The sequence below is a fragment of the Sprattus sprattus genome, assembly GCF_963457725.1.
Source record: "Sprattus sprattus genome assembly, chromosome: 2".
Classification (NCBI taxonomy): domain Eukaryota; kingdom Metazoa; phylum Chordata; class Actinopteri; order Clupeiformes; family Clupeidae; genus Sprattus; species Sprattus sprattus.
The window spans coordinates 69,184,573-69,201,613 of record NC_137921.1 but is presented as its reverse complement, the minus strand read 5'-3'; the positions used below and the strand labels follow the sequence as shown (position 1 = coordinate 69,201,613).

Genomic DNA, 17,041 nt, shown 5'->3' with positions numbered 1-17,041 from the left:
TTAATTACACATGTCGAAAGTACATATCTTACTTATGTTGCTGAAAAAGTTACATATGTTCTAAATAAAAAAAAACACAAGTAGTATACAAGTTGACTAATCTAACAATATAGTTTCATATAAATACTGCTTGTTACAAGGCGAGTAAGTTACTCCAGAACCATCTGTACTAATGTATACCATGAGGTTACGGTGTTAAGCCGACAGCAACCTAAGAAAAACTGAACGTTAACTTCAATACAATTGTCATCTACTGTTACTTTGCAGACGAAACAAGGCATATTGGGAAACAGATTTACAGAGTACAGTGGAATGATTTTCCCCTCTCTGAACAAGTTAATGCATGCATTCCCTTTATCATTTGCAGAACACAGTCAAATAGCATGAACTAAACTTAGCACAGTCTAGCGATGTCTGAAGACTTTTTTTTGGTCCTTTGTGTTTAAAAACATTAAAAATGACAAATAAAAAAAAAAGTGTTTCATCACTGTGGGACAGTGCTATATTCTGTCATACACAGTGTCAGTCAGAAAGGAAGTAACCCATGCAATACTCTGCACCCTACTCCCCTTTATCATGAAGGAATCACTCAAACTTCATTTCTAAACAAAATGCACATCCAGAGCCACGCACCAATCTAACTACTGCTCTCTTATGCAGAAATGGATGATTAGCGTTTATAATGTTATCTGTACAAAAACAACACCACCATATTTCCTTTTTTTTTGTTTGTACAGTAGCAATCATCACTACCATTCCGTGGGTTCAGGAAGGAGCATTCAGTACAAGAAGACCACATGCAGCTGGCTAAACACATATTGAGCAGAAGTCTACGGTTTGTTTACAGGTGGTGGCGGACACAGCGGTACAGTGGTAAGGTAAAGTCCACTTTCCCTCGTGTTCCACTTCTTCAATGTTTTGTGTTGAGGTCAACTGAAAAAAAACAACAAAAAAAACAGCAAAAACAACACTGGCACACAGATGTCAAAGAGCTCAATGTGTTGAAAGTAAACACAGTTACTCTTGGAAGGTTAAAGTTCACTCTTGCTGTACTACTTGTAGTACATCTAATGTCAAACACACAATTTGTGTGAAAGGACAGGGGTTGGCAACCCAGTGACGTTGGGTTGAACAGCGAAACGCTGGGCAAAGGCAGGACGGCGGGTTAGGGGTTGGCCCTGTGCAGCTTGGCAGGAGGAGGAGGAGGAGGAGGGAGCGCGTGATGGGGATCAGCGATGGACGGCCTCTTCAGGGCCCACGTGTCATGCCCCGTCTGCACGCCGTCCTCCGCCTCGGACTCGCCGCTGCTGGAGCTGCCTCCGCTGCTGCTGCTGCTGTTGTTGTTGTTGTTGTCGCTGCCTTCAAACTCGTAGCAGTCCTTCCCCCGACCCTGCTCCTGCTCCTGCCCCGGCTCCCTCTCCTTCTCTCCGTCGTCCTTCTCCCGCTCCTCCTGCCTCTTGCCCTCGGCCTCCGCGGCTCCGGGGTTGGCCATGATGACGCTGGAGGGGGCACCCAGGGGGCCCATCTCCTCCCAGGTGCTAAGGCCCGGGGTGAAGCAGAGGCCCTGGTTCTGCTCGGGGGGCGGCTCTGATCCGACGAGTCGGGGCTTCGTCTTGAGCAGCTTCTCGAAATTCTTGGAGCCCTTTTTGCTCACCACAAACCACTCCTGGTGATGTAACAGATAGGACAGCCAACAGTGGGTAAGGACATTTCCAGACAGTTTGAACACTACTCTTGGTAGCAGTACCAGTGCACAACATTGTTGGGTTTGGAGCAGCATACACGACAAGAAAACATTGGATGCACAGACAAGTTGGTGCATAACTGCATACAATTCAGAGAGACCTTTAGCCAGTTATTCCAGCTATTAATTCTGCTTCTGTAGATAATTACTTACCTGAGAGTGGACAGAGTTGATGTGATACTTCACCCCACTTTCTGAATTGAATTCCTTACGGCATATCAGACATTTGTATTTTCCAGCTTCAAACTCTCCCTTTGCAAGCAAAATCAAAAAAATACATCTGGATTAGAAATCTCAGCCTTCCATTATATCCTTATAAAAAACTGCAATTTATTTTTCCATTTTTTTTTATTTCTATTAGGGTTGGTCACAGTTGCAGAGTAGTCTGATATAATCTACAATTTGTAGCAGCATGTTTTTAAAAACAGATGGTAAAATGACAAAATAAAAAAAGTCCCTCACCATTGTGCAGAGGCCCAGGTGAGCTTTGAGCCCAGACACACTGGTGTAGACGGCCCCACATCCCTTTGGAACAAGGAAAAAGACTGTTTGTATGGCATTCACATATTCCACAGATACGGTACTCACATTGAAGAGTTTAGTGATCATTAAAATAGATTTTTTTTGACAGGTCTGACCTGATTAGGGCATAGCACTTTTCTTTGCAGTTTGACTTCGTTCTTCCACTTTCGCAGAACCTCCTGACTGAAAGCTGGCAGTCCAGGACGGGCATATTTGAGCTGTCAAGACACGTAAAGAGATAAGATAATTCTCCAAACAAGCATGTAGGCACATTCCACAAGAGCACGTTTAGCATCCTGCTATGATACTTAAACTTTATTCAATAATCTGCATTCAGGTATAACACTTCATATGGTGCCTGTTGGTTGAGCTGAGGTGAACAGAGGTGTCAAGAGCATCATTACCCAATGACGAGGAAAACTCCTGGTTAATGTCCCTGGTTTAAATATTCTAAATATCACCTGGTTTAAATGTTCTAAAATATCACCTAGTTTTAATATTCTAAATATCACTGATCTAAATATCACCGATCTGAACACTATGGTGACTAACTACACAGAAATAAACACATTGTTCGACCGGATCAAGCTGTTGTATGAATGGAAATAATTAAATGCCAATGTGAATAATACACAGGCTTGAGAGATACTCGATCGGTCAGAAACAACAAACCTTCTAGAATCTAGATGGACCGCTTAACACTAAACCTTAACACTGCCATTGGCAACCACTGTCTGTTACATTGCCAGCAGTGAAGTTCAGTTTGCAACGTGATCAGCAGGCAATCCATTACCCCTAACAAAATGGTTGACTATACCAGAAGTAGCTCAACTTTTTATATGTTTTATTGTCATAGTGTTATAGAGTTTTATGTTATTTTTTGGTATATGTTATATGTATGACGTCTACTGCGTAGATGAATGATGCTTGCCAAGTTGTACGAATTTTGCTGTGCTGAAGCGATTTGGTACATGCAATAATAAACACACTTTGACTTTGACTGACTTATAGATGGCCATATGCTGTACCTTCTTATCATCCGGGACCAGGTCCCGTTGCACTTTCCTCTTAGGCCACTCCTTACTAAGCTCATCATTGGCAATCTCCTGAAGGTGGTAGACTGCCACCTGGGCGGACATGCGCTTCACGCGGCCGCTGGGTGTCCTCTCCGGGCTGGGCTCCTGCTGGGTCTTCGTCTCGTCCTCGTCCGTCTTCTGGGGCGTCTGTGGGACAGGCCACAAGCGGGAGATGCAAGAAGAATTATGGGTTTCATTTTTGAGAATCAACAGGATTCCTTGATCTTGGGGAAGGAGGATATAGGATATACTGTATATATTCCGCCAAATCAAACAGGAAACATCATAAAATTTCACACAAATATTTTTTCAGTAATAAATCAAGGGCGCTAAGTGAGTTAGTATATAATACAGAACTCAACAGTTCAGAACGACGTTTAGATTTTTAACAGTTGCTCACTGAAATGTAAACAATTCTTGTTTTTCTTTTTTTAATAAATCACAATACCCATGCATGAAATGACTAGTAATTGCTTACCGTCTTTAATGAAAAACACTATCATTTGCGTATGGAACTAAAAAAAAATAAAAATTGGGGGGGCTTTTTATGCCTTTTATTTGGATAGGACAGTTGAAGATATGACAGGAAGCGAGGCGGAGAAGAGGTGGGGAGAGGATTAGGAAATTACATCAGGCCAGACTTGAACCTGTGTCCCCTCGGGCAATGTAGCCCGTTAATGGGGGGCTTTTTCGGCTTGTGCCACCGTGCCCCCCCTTTGCAAATGGAACTTGCAGCGTACAGGGGGGACAGACTCACCGGAGCGTGTTCAGATTTGAGGTGATACTCCAGGCCTGCTCTGGAGCGGTAAGGTTTCCCACAGTGCTTGCAGTTCAGCAGCAGTTTCTCCAGCTCTGACTCCTCCTTGCCACACTTCTTGGTGTGATACAGGTAACCCATGATGCTGGTGAAGCTGCCACTGCATCCCTGGGAACAGTGGGGAAAGCCAGGAAGTAAACAACAACACAACTGCAACAACAACAACACAAATAACAACAATTTCTTACTTACTTCTTACAACCCCTTTCTACAAATTCTACCTCAACCACATTTCTGAAAATGACTACTACCACTACTACAGTTCACATGGTCATCTTCGTCATAGCTGCCATGCCACCAGTCAATTCGGAGGATCGATGTTTTTGACTAAATTACAGTTTTGGGGACACATATTTCTGTTCTAAGTCTTCAGTAAAATGGCAATTAACCTTGGATGGTTCAATGAAAATGACTACTACTAACTACTACTACTACAGTTCACATGGACACAAACCATACCTCTTTGGAGCATTTCAACTTGCCCATTCTTTTCAGAATCTTCCGGAGCTTCTCTTTGAGCGCCTGGTCGTCCATCCCATTACCCTCCTCAAGAGAGGGCTGAGAAAAACAGGACGGACAAAGTGAGACAGAGGAAAGACAGAAACGAACAAACGAGTAACACACAAACACATAGAGCAGAAGTCCTACCAAGTTGTTGTGGTCGGCCATGAGGTGATACTTCATCCCCGTTGAGGACTTCAGCTGTTTTCCACAGTGCGGACATGTAAAGGGGTGCTGTGGGGAAACACAGCCTTTAGTGAGCAGCAAGACATTTGTTACACACAAGATGGAGTGGGTATATGAGGGGAAGAACAGCGAGTAGTGAATCATTTTCATCTCATCGCTGAGGAAACATGGTGCTTTGCAATCAGTGGAAAGATGCTATTCTCATAGACAATATGTGATGGAATGATATGGAATTCACCTTACTGAAAGTCACTTTGAATTGCCTTGGTTATAACTTCCAACTAATTATAAGTTAACTAATCAAACTAATGTTACTAATGAGCGAATAACCGTTCCATATTACATCTAATGACACGGTAACAGAGGTCCGCGCTTTACTAGAGTTGCACCTATGGCCTGTGGTGGCAGGGTGGACCCCAGACCAGGCCAGTGGTTCTGGCAACGCAGGTTACGTAAGGGATAATGTATAGAACGCAGGTCATTGTCGGGAAAATAAGCCCCGACAGGGCGAACAGCACCCCGACACAGTGTGTCTTTTTACAATGTATTTGTTTTTGTTACTATACGTAGTGTTAAAAAGCAGAGAAATAATTTGCCAAAGACGTTGAACTTCAAAGACAGTTGAACATTCTTTAGAACACAGCTGCTCAACCGTCCGCTGAAACTCCCTTGATAAGTTACCGTACTACTTGCGGAGTGATACGAAAGATGTGAATCAGAGGCAAAAAGGCCACTTTCCTTGACATCGGTCATTATTGCATAGCAACGGTCTGCTATCGGTTAATAACTGACCGCAGAACGTTGGGAAGCCCCATTCAAGTGAATGGAGCATTCTACAGCATTAAAAAGAGCCGTGTAATAAATTTAAAGAGATGTTCTCTCGGTCTAAGGCATGTGTGCAGGGCCTACCATATTGCAGGCTTCCATGTGTTTCTTTAGGCCTTCCACTGTCTTCCTTCCGACGGATTTGCACTTGGGACACGTGACTCTTCCCTTTCCCAAGATCTGCAACTGCCACCTCTCTTCTTGGCTCCCTATTTCAATAAAACATACAGAACAAAAGCAGGTATTTCACATCTACAGCACTTAAAAGCATTGAGTGGAAGCTATAAAAGACGCTTCGGATTGGCGCTTCGGGGCGCACCTGGTGGATAGGTTGGCGGCTCTTTCTTGGTGGTGAAGATCCTTGGCCTCGGCTCCTCTGATGGCAAAACCAGGTGACTGCTGTCGGTACGCTCCACAACTAGAACTGGGAATAAAGCATTCAAACCTATCAAACCCTATTCATCCATGAGTGGCTAAAGAGAAGAATAGGAGAGGAAGCAAAAGTAAGTCTTCGTAACAAAATGTGTCATTTTGGCCTATATAAAGTATACCTGACTCTCTTATAACCCCAGGAAGGCTTGAAGTTGGGGACCTGCATGGCTCCTCTATTGGTTGCTTCCTCTTCATGCCATAACCTGCAGAAGAACCACTGCTATCAGAGATGAAGATTTAAAACCATTTGAAAAAGTAATGCTAGTTCACTGCAGCTAATCCTGCACTAGCTATTTGTGTTTAACACAACAAAGACTCAGAAGGAAGTGTGGGATGTATACAGTTTTAGAGATAGCGCACCTTTAGCCTTTAGTGCTATTATGAAAATGACAGGCAAGATGGTTCCTCTATACACCAAGTATATTACATTTCTTAAAGTAGTCCATATTAAAAGATACTAAAATGAATCACACTGTTCCCTGAAACCATACCACATGATTATTCAGAAGCCGTTCCATAATAAAGCTCTATCCTGAATCTATTCATGGGTCCCAAAGACGTCACTTCCGTGAAGCCTGCCGCCATCTTTGTGTCCGACTGAACCAGTATTTCCATTGTATTATACGGTTTTTGTACCCAATAGTAGCTAGTAAGTCATAGATAATAATATATAGTAATCATATAATAATAATAATAACGGTTATATATTAACTGTATTGTTTTCTATTGATAGGCTCTTCAAAATTAAACTTTTTAAAAGTAGTATTTTCTAATTCCAGGCATCTGCCTATAACCTTCACACTCGTTCAGCAGGGACCCTATGTGCACGCCCTCTTACCCGTCCCCCTAGTGCTCTCCATCCCGTGGCAGCACGGCTCCCTGCCCGGCATCCTGTAGGCCATGTGCCCCATGGGTCCCATGTGGGACTCCTCCGTCCCGTTGATCAGGCTTGAGGCGATGACCGAGCAGGAGGGCGAAGACTCGCTAGCCGGGACCCCCGTAGGACTCATGAAGACAGGCTGCAGGTCGTGGTATCTGTAGGAGACATTTACATTTATTTACATTTAGTCATTTAGCAGACGCTTTTATCCAAAGCGACTTACAATTATTACATTATACACTGATGGCACACTGCACATCAGGAGCACTTAGGGGTTCAGTGTCTTGCTCAAGGACACTTCGACAGGGAATCGAACTAGCAACCTTCTGATTACTAAACTGTTGCAGATCTTGGGAAAGGGAAGAGTCACGTGTCCCCAGGTGCAAATCCGTCGGAAGGAAGACGGTACTAAACGACTTCTCTACCTCCTGTACCACTGTCGCCCCACAGACACCACAAACCGATGTGAACCAGTCATTCTCTTATATTTGGGTGTCTAGGGCAGAGACAGAGCATACTAAACTACATTTACATTTACATTTAGTCATTTAGCAGACGCTTTTGTCCAAAGCGACGTACAAGGGAGAGAACAATCAAGCTAAGAGCATTAAAAACCTGGTGTAACAATAAATACTGCTTAAACTAAGCTCACTTTCTCACTGATGGAGGCTGGGAGATTTCACTTCCTTTGAAGTCCTTCAGAAAAGAAGACTTTAAAAGGTATTTAAAGGTGGTTAAAATATTTGCACTTACTTTTTTCTTGCGTATGTCCTCTTTATGTTCTGAGTCTTCTGAGAACATGCCTCAATCTGGAAAACAAATGCTGCATTGGTTATGCTCTAGAAGGGTTGGTTATGCTCTAGAAGGGTTGGGTCTTCCTTTGAACACCAGAATATCTCAATCAGCATTGCTAATGTCATGGTGTCATAAAATGGTTGAATAATCATAGAGGCGAAGTAACTGTTTATATTAGGATATGCAAGACAACCTTGTCTGTGTCATCTTCGTCATAGCTGCCATGCCACCAGTCAATTTCGGAGGATCAATGTTTTTGACTAAATTACAGTTTTGGGGAGACGTAGATATTTCTGTTCTAAGTCTTCAGTAAAATGGCAATTTACCTTGGATGGTCCAATCCCCCCTGATTCGATGTCTCGGTCCAATGCCTTGGGAACTATGGTGAAATTGACAACCATTCAATGTTATGATAGCTATGATAGATTTTATGAATATAGACGTAAAGATAGATAGAGATATAGATATATAGATTTCTGATGTGTGTATATGTATTGCTAAGCAATGTATCTATGCATGAATACATTAACAATTGAACAAACATAATTATTTTACAAAAAAGAAAATACAGGCTTGGTTGACACTATATACACAATGATATTCATTTTATATTTATCGCCAAAAAGCATTTATAAACAGTTAACTAAGACTACTGCACAAGATTACCTTGTGTGTTGGGCTTTAACTGTGGCCTGGAGATCTTCCTTTTTGTGGTCACATACGTGACAGACATGTTATTGTGCATGTGATCCATGTTCTCTTTGGACCTAAACAGGTGAGTAAATGTCAGTGTATATCTATCTTTGGATTAAAATGTCATTGCAAAGCATTTCAAAGCAATCCAACAAGTTACAGTTACAAATCCCAGCAGTGTCTGTGACGCTGTGCATTGTCCTGTTTGAAATACAGGCCACCGCATAGAATACAATCAGCTTGTCTAAACTTGACTTTGTAAAGACAATGTATGCAGTAATCAAACAGCCCATGACTTCACAATCCGAACTATTTTTATTCCCTTGCAGAACGCGACCACGGTGTAACGTTTGAGGAGAGAGCTCAGCCACCATCATTGTCCGCCGACCGAGTAGCCTTTTCGCTGGGATCCTTGCAGCGACATTGGGGTTCACATACTGACCATTAGCTTACACTCCCTGGGGGGAAAAAACCCGTTGGTTCCCTAAGTGCTGCAGCAGAAGCTAGCAATGCTATATTGCATACAACCAATAAAGAAACACGTGCAAATCGCTGCAATCGTTTCGGAAAAAACACAGAGCTAGGTTAGTCACATTGTGACATGTCTACCCTACCTCACGCCTCTTAAGTGGCAAAGGATCCTGTCGTCTTTTTGTGCGACCGCACATTTTCTCCCTGGCAGCGCATACTGGTGATGGTATGCTACCGAGTGTATGGAAGAAGAAAAAACAACAACAATTGATCGTTGTTGCTGAAGCCGACTTCCTTTCACCGTCTCTTGCCAAATCCAGAGGAAACCATTACCAGCCCCTTTGCTCGATTACTTCATGCTGGGAACGCCCTCTTTTTCCGTGGCAACAAATGAGATGCATGTTCCTTTCGCTCCCGAGCAACACGGTTGTCAGCGGTGGGCGGTACAGTTTCCGCCTTCAGGGCGAGTTCCCTAGGATCATCGTAAATGAGCACAACTTTTAAACAGCTGTATGCTTGGAATTCTACGAATACGATAGCATTGCAGCCAATTTGGGATTTAAAGTAGTTTCGGTCTATTTATATTTTTAAAGATGGAGACAACTTTAAATAAAGGTTGTGGGAAGAGCATATTTGCGAAGCATCGGGAGCGCTAGCTTTGGAAAAGGGAAACATCTGGGTTAGTGGAATTTAGGTCTAGGTTATATGGTTATTTTGTTTAGGTGATGTGGTGTTACTTCTGCATACACCACTACACTGTGGAAACAGACAGGACAGATTCGTGGCCTGTATGGATCTGGAGACATTAATGTCTTTGGCAACTCTAACAACGACCACACTATGGATTGCTGCCACAGAAAGTGTATTCAGGATGATGGCATATTCATTGTAAAACTACAGTAGGGCTTTTTCACACTTGTCTCAATACCATGTACACTTTTTCCAAACTCTTCACACAGTGGGCTTTACATATGCACACCTCAACATATCAGTGCTTTGGTGCAGAATGCACCACAACCACCAAAACACTTCAAACTTACTTCACCCAAAGGTGACTCATGCTGCCGTTACTATAGCAAATGTCCTCTCTCAGGAAGACTACGTTGTCACTCAAAGAACAATGACCTACAAAACACAGACAACTTGAAACATTGCCAAATAAATGTATTCTGTGTTGCTGTATCCTCTATTTTTGCACAGTTGTGTGTTGCATTGCAAAAGAAAAGAAACATGTATGACACCTTGTACACATAAAATATGTAATAGAAAATTAAATACAGCAAATATGTGTCTGTGGTACATATTTGTGGTCTGTGGTGGTGTCTTTAGCACAAAACAAGTGTGCAGACACTTTTCTTTTCTCAGTACAGCAAGTGAAACAGCAACACGTGAGACTATCACTGGAAGTGTCCTGCAGCCCTAATGCTGATCCGTGGAGACATTTTTGTGAACTTAGCATTTACAGTACTACAACATTCTCCCTTGCCTTGAACCCAAATGTGCAACTGGGTGCTCAGCTTCCTCACTGACCGCGCCCAGGTGGTGAGAGTGGGGGGTGGTGTAACCTCTGGGCCGCTGACCCTCAACATAGGTTCCCCCCAGGGCTGGGTTCTGAGCCCGCTGCTCTACAACTTTTATACGAATGACTGCACAGCCTCCAGAAGCTCTACCTCCATCAAATTTGCCAGTCCAACCATCTGGCCCTAAATGTCAACAAGACAAAGGAAATGGTTGTTGACTTCCGGCAGAATCAGGACTGCAAGTTCACCCCCCTCACCATCAGCGGGGAGCCTGTTGAGAGGGTCCCCAGTTTTAAGTATCTGGGGGTGCACCTCACTGAGGAGCTTACCTGGACCCTTCGCACACAATACCTGACTAAGTCATTTAGGCAGCGGTTGTACTTCCTCCGGAGGCTGAGGAAGTTCAAGGTCTCCCCTCCCGTCCTGAGGACCTTCTACTCCTCACCTGTGGAGAGTGTCCTCACAGAATGTATCTCCGTCGGTTACAGAAGCTCTGCCGCCCAAGACCAGGCCAACCTACAGAGGGTGGTGCACTCAGCTGAGCAGACTATCAGAATGTTCCTACCCACCATGCATGATGTTTACCACCAGAGGATGGAGTCGAGGCCAAAAAATATCATGAGAGATGACTCACAGCCCAATGCCAGCCTCTTCACCATGTTGCTATCGGGTAGACGCCTCCGCATACTCAATTCAAGGTCTGAGAGACTTAGGAGGAGTTTTTAGAAGCAGTGAGACTATTGATCGAAAATGTAGTTACTCACTTAGTTTTTTAATTCAGCACTATTTCCTTATTTAATTATTTAATGATGTTCTTTTTCCACAGTGTGGATCGTACACACTTTTTTACATTTCACTACATGTTCGTGTACGTGACAAATAAAGCACTTGAACTTGAACTTGAACTTAAACAGGGTTCGATACACGGGTAGACAGTCCAATATTCAGGCAAACAATCCAAAAGGGTGAAGGGGACAACAGGGTCAGGTGGTGGTCAGGTCGAGGTTTGGTACACAAGCAGGCAGTATGGAGATCAAGCAGGCAGTATGGAGATCAAGCAGGCAGTATGGAGATCATGCAGGCAGTATGGAGATCATGCAGGCAGTATGGAGATCAAGCAGGCAGTATGGAGATCAAGCAGGCAGTATGGAGATCATGCAGGCAGTATGGAGATCATGCAGGCAGTATGGAGATCATGCAGGCAGTATGGAGATCAAGCAGGCAGTATGGAGATCATGCAGGCAGTATGGAGATCAAGCAGGCAGTATGGAGATCATGCAGGCAGTATGGAGATCAAGCAGGCAGTATGGAGATCATGCAGGCAGTATGGAGATCATGCAGGCAGTATGGAGATCATGCAGGCAGTATAGAGATCATGCAGGCAGTATAGAGATCATGCAGGCAGTATGGAGATCATGCAGGCAGTATGGAGATCATGCAGGCAGTATGGAGATCATGCGGATAATCCAGTAGGGAAAAGGGAAAGGCAGGGGTCATAAAACAGGCAGAGGTCGGCAACACAAGGAAAACAATATACAATGAGAAATCGCTGGAACGCAAGATGCACTGGGAAAAAACAACGTTGAACTATAGCCAAGAGACATAAGAACACATGGAGTAAATACAATAGGTGATGAGGAACAGGTGCAGACAATCAAGGCGGGACAGACGATCACCAAAGGCGTGGCACGCACAGGTGTGAGGGCGGGACAGACGATCACCAAAGGCGTGGCACGCACAGGTGTGAGGGCGGGACAGACAATCACCAAAGGCGTGGCACGCACAGGTGTGAGGGCGGGACAGACGATCACCAAAGGCGTGGCACGCACAGGTGTGAGGGGACCAGAACCAGGACAGATGAGAAAACAAACACAACACAAAACTGAAAAATAATTGGCAAAATAAGTAAAACAATCTAAGAAACAGGATGGGACTGGTCATGTCTGGAATGGTTCACCCCATTCATTCTGCTGGTTCTGGGCAGCCGTAATGCCTCGTCTGGGTTATTCTCACCACATGATATTTCTTGCCAAAGAAGTCCTGAATCCCCAGTAGGTGTCACCAGAGTTCCTGTCCTGTTATCACGCATGCAGAAGATAGACACACCCTCTAGAATATTCCAGGTCAAATTATATTTGGTTAAAAATAAACGTAATGACCACATGATTTACCCTAATGTTTTCTAAAGCTAGAAAGCAAGCTTTCTTTTCATTGGACAGATTCTAAGCCTGCTATCATTCTAGTTATGCTCTCAAGTCAGCCCGTTGACATTTTATGATGTTCAGTTAATGTTGGATGTATGTATTTCAACGACCATAGCATATAGTCTATTTTATAAAATGTCCAAATTGCTAATTAGAATTTAATATGTTATTCATGTTGTTCAGAGCCTTTTATCTGGAAGTGTCAGGTAGTGAGATAAGAGGACTTGGTTATTGTTTGATGAATCATTTTGACAATTCCAAGGTTGATAAAATTAACAAGATAAATAAGGTTTGTCGTTGTTCTGGCTGTTATTGTTGTTGGTGTGTGTTATACTACAAAAGGTCTGAATATATTGTAACAAATCTGTGCGCTCTACAAAACTTGGAACGACCGTGAGCTGGTTTTAGCTTACGAACTACGCCCTCTATTGTCCAATATTGCACACCACGACCTTTTAAAATCATATTTCCCAGAAACACAGGCTGCCTTCGGGAATATGCAAAAGTGAAAGTAACATCCTCAAACGAAAATGGACGCGACATTGGCTACTCGTGTCTTAAAGTAGCCTATTAGCTTTTTATTAGTTTGTCGACTTTGCACATGGACCTCAAGACTTTGCGGTTGTTCAGGTGGAAATGTAATTCTGATCTGCTGGACATTGAAGTGTGTCTCCAGTATCAGTTGAACCGATAGGCATTCTGAAATCATTTAGGTCGTCACGCTGATTTGTAGCGACCATACTCAGTGCAGGTGAGAGCTTTTCGCAGGATTTAGGGTAATCTCGGAAATAGTGAAACTAGTTAATTCAGAAAAAAAAACTGGTCAAGACTCTATAGCTCTCAAGTGAATGCATTATGATTCCGTATAGTTAAACATCTACTCAAAAGAGATTTGTCACTGTTTATAATACAGTGGCTGTTCGGCACATTGATGGTCAAACTAATTGGTAATTACAATAGTGGGTAACTCGATTAACGTCGACTATATAATTGTCAAAAATAAATGAATGTTTCAAGAATGGGGCAACATTATGCCGTTCATTTGAAGGTTGTACCTGGTTTGAAAATAGTTTCTCAAATTTCTCATTGCAGGTGCACATTGATTCGGCACAGGACTTCTACTGAAAATCCCACTGGGGCAGAAATAGTGAGTCTTCTACATGATAAGAAAGAGCCTCCTACATGATAAATAAAATAAGTAAGTGGCACATAGTTAATTCAATCTACTAAGAGCTATTAATGAAACTTATTTAACTTTTTTTGCTCTCTGCTCTAAAATAAAAGAAGAACAACAAAAGGGGGACAAAAAGTGAGATATGTTCACCTTGTGATAAGAATGTGATGTGTAATGTTGATGATTTTGAAGGCAAGACTGTCGAGTAGACTAAGTGCTATCTTCAAGTACAGGATATGTACTTTCTATTATTTTACATGATTGAAAATAGTTTTGGGTCCCTATGACCCAAGGATAACAAGGCGGTTATAAGAATGACAGCAGTTGTTCAAATTTCATATTTTTAATTTGCATGCGTACACCCTAAGGAAAGTCACAGGGGAAGGACATAAGACACGGGGAACAGAGAAAAGCCATACACACATGAACAGAGAAAAGCCATGTCCCTTCTTACATAAGCACATCATTCATACAGAGTAACTATTAATACAACGCACTTGATTAATATATTCTTCAGTCATTAACAGTGTTTGGAAAGTATCTTCATCAACGTCGTAAGCCAATGTTTATGACATTGTAATGTTAATCTTAGCAGGGTGCAAGTAAAGTGTTATTTTTTTTCTTGTAAACAAAAATGCTATGTCAAAGATAGCATAGAGTAGGAATCACGACACTGGAGTCTCAGATTTTGTGTATTCTCTCTCTCTCATTTATCTGTCCCAGTTGTTGCGGCCAATAAATAAGTATTATAAACTAATTCACAATTTTAGAAGTCAGATAAAGGATTGGTTGTTCAAAATAGATTTACTTTAAGTTTAAGTTGCAGTAAAGAGATGCATACCGGATATTACATCTGCCCGTAAAACTCGCGCCAACACATTTTAAACCAACATTAAGCACCACCCATCTTTGCCTCGTTGGCTGACCTAGCCAGCCAATTAAACATGACCTCCTACCTGACCACACACCCATTTTCTAGGTAAAACCCCTCCTTGACATCGTATTGTGTGTGTGTGTGTGTGTGACTAACCCCTGAAATTAATTATCTTACATTTCTTCTTAACACTATTACCTAACTTAAAAACATATAACATTAATTAAAGAATGTAAACTTTTCTACACAGTCTCTTTTAGTCATACATTTAGGCCAACGAATGAACAACTCTGAATATTCATGTTCTATGGCTCTGAGTAAACTTCTGCAGCAATTCATGCTGTCATCTACCACAGGTTCTTATTGAATAAGTCTTCCAAAATCTTTTTTTGTCTTGTATGAAAAGTGGAGGATGACAAGCGGAACACAGACACTCAGACTGATGACCCTGGCGAGAAATATCTGATCCGAGCTGGTAAATGAAAGACCTTCACATAGAAAACATATGTCAATCTGATTCACTAAAATACACTTAAGGTCCTGTCTTATATGGTGTGCCATTTGAGCCCGAAGGTGTCATAAGATAACCTGAGATCAATTAGAGAGCTACAGTGCAGTATGCGGTTTTATTCTATCCATTTTTTTAATATTATGTATATGGCGATATTATTCTGTCCATTTTCTATTATTATATATATGGCGATATTATTCTGTCAATTTTCTATGAAAACGGATGATGTTGAACACTTGATACAGCTTGAAATAATCTTTTAGTGTTTCATATGTTCTTTACATGTCTTCACATTACACCCTGTCATCATCTCAGGGACCAAAACAATCAAACTCTTCACTCGAGTGCCAGGGAATGTGAAGGACTACTGTACAATGTTGCTGAGTTCACTAGATGCTAAAAAGCAAACTGAAAAGACGTCATTGGAAGAGTGTGATGTCATCCTGGCTTTCTGCCCCGTTGTGTCTCGGCTTGGAACAGATGTTGAAGCAGCTCTTGTCAAGATTACAGGTATACTGTATTAACAAATTACAGAGTGGATTGGAGAGATGTCAAATAAATCCCAATGCATATTGACTTTAATCGTCGATGCTTGTCATAATTATGCGTTTATTTACTGCTTTATGGTGAACTGTAATGTGCAGAAATAACCATTTTCTTTTATATCTAATGCCTCTGACAGATGCAAAGCCTTGCATCCTGGTGGTGATGCATTTCACAATTGATCCCAGTTTTGTAACGCCGAACAGCAGTAGATTTGGTAAAGCCAGGGGCGTGGACACTGTGGACTATCTCTGCTATGAAGACGAGGGATCACTTAAGCGTGAAAAAATCTCTGAAGCAGCTGTTCAAATCCGCAGGCACCTGGAAAAATATACTCAGGTTTGAATGTGTTTACTCATTCTTTTTAATTTGTATCTTGTCAGTATAACCTGTAGCATCTCGATCCTCTGTTTTCCAAGCAGCGATACATCAATTCACTGTTTAAACCTTTTCCTTTTCTATATGGATCAACACATGCAGACACATGAAGCTGGAACAGGAAGGTTTACAGCCATCATGCCAGTTTTGTCACAACTCCGTAAGTTTCTGTCTGTCCTCTCTCTCTCTATCTCTTTGTTTCAAGTTTGAAGCTGTAGTGTGTGTACAGAGTGTGTGTGTGTTTTGTCTTTATTTATTTATACTTATTTAAGTATACTGTAAACTGTTGTTAACAGTTAATATACTGTTCATAGTTTGAAGTAAAAAAAATATGAAGCTGTAGTTTGAAGCCAAGTGTTTTGTATTTATTTATATTTATAGTATACTTTAAACAGTTAATATGTTGTTCCACTTGAAGAAAAAAAATTGTCTTGCCAAAAAATAGCCTTTTTTTTAAAGTCGTCAATCGTCGTTTTGTGCTTTTTTTTTTTTTTTTAAGTATCCATTTAGGCATCAGTATCATTTTAAAAGTTTCGTTTTAGCACCGGTATCAGAAAAAAAAACAACGATACCCATCGCTACTCTTTGGTGCAAACAGTGAAGGCCTACAAGCTGATGCAACTACAAACCTTATTCACACCCCTGCCATGTTCCTCTATCTTCAACACACGAAACATATTTCTTTCTGATTTAATTTATATTTACTTGTTATGTCTGAATATTGAAATTGGTGATTTTCTAGGGGTTCTTAACATGGTTCCTTTCCAAATGGCAAGATACATTTCTTTCTGGGCAAGGGGAAGGATTCAAGCCATCATTTCATCAGTTTTTTCACAAACCTGTAAGTTTCTTTCTGTCCTTCTCTTTTTCTCTCTCCCACATACACACAAACACA

At 41.8% G+C, this 17,041-nt stretch overlaps 1 protein-coding gene across 1 annotated transcript; it reads right to left on the bottom strand.

Moving 5' to 3' along the window:
• Positions 1–48: 48 nt before the first annotated feature.
• Positions 49–9,204, bottom strand: znf512 (zinc finger protein 512). Its single transcript, XM_080833412.1, has 16 exons — positions 9,086–9,204; positions 8,445–8,545; positions 8,105–8,157; positions 7,737–7,792; positions 6,942–7,138; positions 6,223–6,306; positions 5,991–6,095; positions 5,756–5,880; positions 4,808–4,894; positions 4,619–4,717; positions 4,100–4,267; positions 3,295–3,489; positions 2,383–2,484; positions 2,207–2,269; positions 1,898–1,996; positions 49–1,666 (listed from the first exon to the last, which is right to left on the bottom strand). The coding sequence occupies exons 2-16, from the start codon at positions 8,530–8,532 to the stop codon at positions 1,166–1,168; spliced, it is 2,022 nt and encodes a 673-aa protein (XP_080689538.1). The 5' UTR covers positions 8,533–8,545; positions 9,086–9,204; the 3' UTR covers positions 49–1,165.
• Positions 9,205–17,041: the final 7,837 nt, after the last annotated feature.

Coding starts and splice junctions, on each gene's coding strand:
- znf512 (XM_080833412.1), bottom strand. CDS start 8,532: ATGGATCACATGCACAATAACATGTCTGTCACGTATGTGACCACAAAA. Junction 4,268..4,618: donor AGTTGAAATGCTCCAAAGAG/GTATGGTTTGTG, acceptor CACTGTTCCCAG/GGATGCAGTGGCAGCTTCAC. Junction 3,490..4,099: donor TCAAATCTGAACACGCTCCG/GTGAGTCTGTCC, acceptor CCTGTCCCACAG/ACGCCCCAGAAGACGGACGA.